This window comes from Anomaloglossus baeobatrachus, unplaced genomic scaffold, assembly GCF_048569485.1.
Source record: "Anomaloglossus baeobatrachus isolate aAnoBae1 unplaced genomic scaffold, aAnoBae1.hap1 Scaffold_103, whole genome shotgun sequence".
Taxonomy (NCBI): domain Eukaryota; kingdom Metazoa; phylum Chordata; class Amphibia; order Anura; family Aromobatidae; genus Anomaloglossus; species Anomaloglossus baeobatrachus.
Genome location: NW_027441859.1, coordinates 342,501 through 344,687, shown reverse-complemented (window position 1 = coordinate 344,687; position 2,187 = coordinate 342,501). Strand labels below are relative to the sequence as shown.

At 40.2% G+C, this 2,187-nt stretch overlaps 1 protein-coding gene across 2 annotated transcripts in view; it reads left to right on the top strand.

The window, feature by feature from the left end:
* The window catches only part of CCT5 (chaperonin containing TCP1 subunit 5), a 422,120-nt gene that overhangs the window by 95,231 nt on the left and 324,702 nt on the right, over nt 1–2,187 (top strand). For both annotated transcript variants that reach the window (XM_075331906.1, XM_075331907.1), the window contains exon 3: nt 572–736. In XM_075331906.1, coding sequence (XP_075188021.1) covers nt 572–736 — 165 coding nt within the window. The remainder of the gene's footprint in view (nt 1–571; nt 737–2,187) is intronic.

The following is a 2,187-nucleotide window of genomic DNA, read 5'->3' as shown; positions in this document are numbered from 1 at the left end:
GCTATGTGCCCACGGGACTCTGTATTTGCGGATTTTTCTGCATCAAATTACGCAGCTTTCCCCCGGAATCCGCACCTTTTCATAGGTGCGGATTTCACGAAAATCCGCAACAATAATTGACATGTTGCAGATTTTTCTGCACGAAAATCTGCACGATTTCCGCTGCGGAAAAATCCGCAGCGTGGGCACAGCATTTCCCAAATGCCATAGAAATGGCTGGGGAGTAGCTGTGCTGCAGATTTCTGGAAAATCCGCGGCAAAATCCGTGCATTTTCCGCAGCGTGGGCACATAGCTTTAAGCTGACATTCCTGTAGAACTGCAAAAGAAACTCCTACATGCTGAGACACTGCAAGGAGGAACATTGGGTGTATAAACTTCATTGATGTCGAAATCAATAAAATTGATGGACTTTTGCAAACTACATTGTATTCTAAACCTTCTAACCGTAATAATTTTCCTAAAATTTAGACACCTATCAACTGTTGAAAAATTCCACATTAACAACATACCCATTTCCTTAGCATGTGAGCATAGCATTTTATACAATAATCTATTCTACTTAATTTCCAGGCCTGGATAAGATGATGGTGGATCAGGATGGTCATGTCAGTATAACCAATGATGGGGCAACTATTCTTGGTATGATGGATGTTGATCATCAGATTGCTAAATTGATGGTTGAATTGTCAAAATCTCAAGATGATGAAATTGGTGATGGGACAACAGGTGTTGTTGGTAAGTTTATTCTTTGATTTTTAGGTATTGTTCAGATGCAATTACACATGGCATTACATGCCAACTAAAATATGGTTAGGAGATGGCATAAAAACATGGTTTTTTTTTTATTTTAAATAAATTAAAAAAAACCTCCCCTCTGTAGCCAGTTTTGACCTTGCCGACTACCCAATTTTTGAAATCTGAAATGTCAGGTTGTCGTAATAACTTTTGAATGTTTCTACATATCCGAATGATTTTAGATTTTATCGTGGTATATTGAAATGTTTTTTCAAAGCAGCAAGTCAATTTTTTCAGTGGTTCTGCAGCTTTTATTTTTCACCAGACAAATTAATGGGGAAGTGCAAAAAAAATGTAGCAAAACATGCTTTTTGGATGCAGCATTTGTACTTCCAAGAGAGCAGGTTTTACTGCAGAAAGAAACAGCTAAAATGAAACTTGCTTAATTTGCATGATGCCCTTGTGGGCCCCTATTTTAGCAGTGAAATAAGAAAAACAAAACACAAACTAGCAGAAGTTAATGATTTTGTTACTAGCTCCAATGAATCAAAATTCATGTGCTCTCCAATCCTATCAAGCATTGAATTAAAGGGATATTCTGATCCAAAATGGTAAATCAGTCACTGTGTGCGACAAGTTTGAGTAAGAATGCGCCCACTCAATACACTTTTGTATTGAGCAAGGCTGTGCCCACTAGTATCACTCGCAGTCACGTGACTGCCATTCCTGACTCAATAACCAGCGAATCGTGCGGGTGCTGGGAAGGTTCAGAAGTCTAAAGTCACATAGCATGACTGGAAACTTACCATTTTAGACCTGCCAACCCCTTTAAGGAGAACTAACAACTGCTTTTATTTCATAATGTGTTAAGAAACCATTTTTGAGTTTAATGTACCGTATTTTTCGGACTAGAAGACGCACTGGACCATAAGACGCACGCTGGTTTTAGAGGAGAAAAATAGGAAAATTAAAATTTTAAGCAAAAAATGTGGTCATGACACACTGTTTTGGGGCGAGGATCTGCTGCTGACACTGTTATGGGGGTAATGTCCCCAAATTCTCTACTAAGGTACCCCATCCTGGTATTGATCCTCCTGCCTTGTATATACAGTATATGTCCCTCATCCTGGTACAGCCCCCATCCTGCTATATACCGTCGTCCTGGCATATGGCCGCATCCTGCTATGTACTGGCATATGGCCGCATCATGCTATATACCCCATCCTGGCATATGGCCCTATCCTGCTATATAACCCATCCTGCTCATATACTCACATCCTGCTCATAATATACCCCCCATCCTGCTCATAATATACCCCCCATCCTGCTCATAATATGCCGTCATCCTGCTATATACCCCCATCCTGCTATATACCCCCATCCTGGTATACGGCCTGCATCCTGTGGCACATAAAAAAAACAAAAACATTCATACTCTCCTTACCTCACTC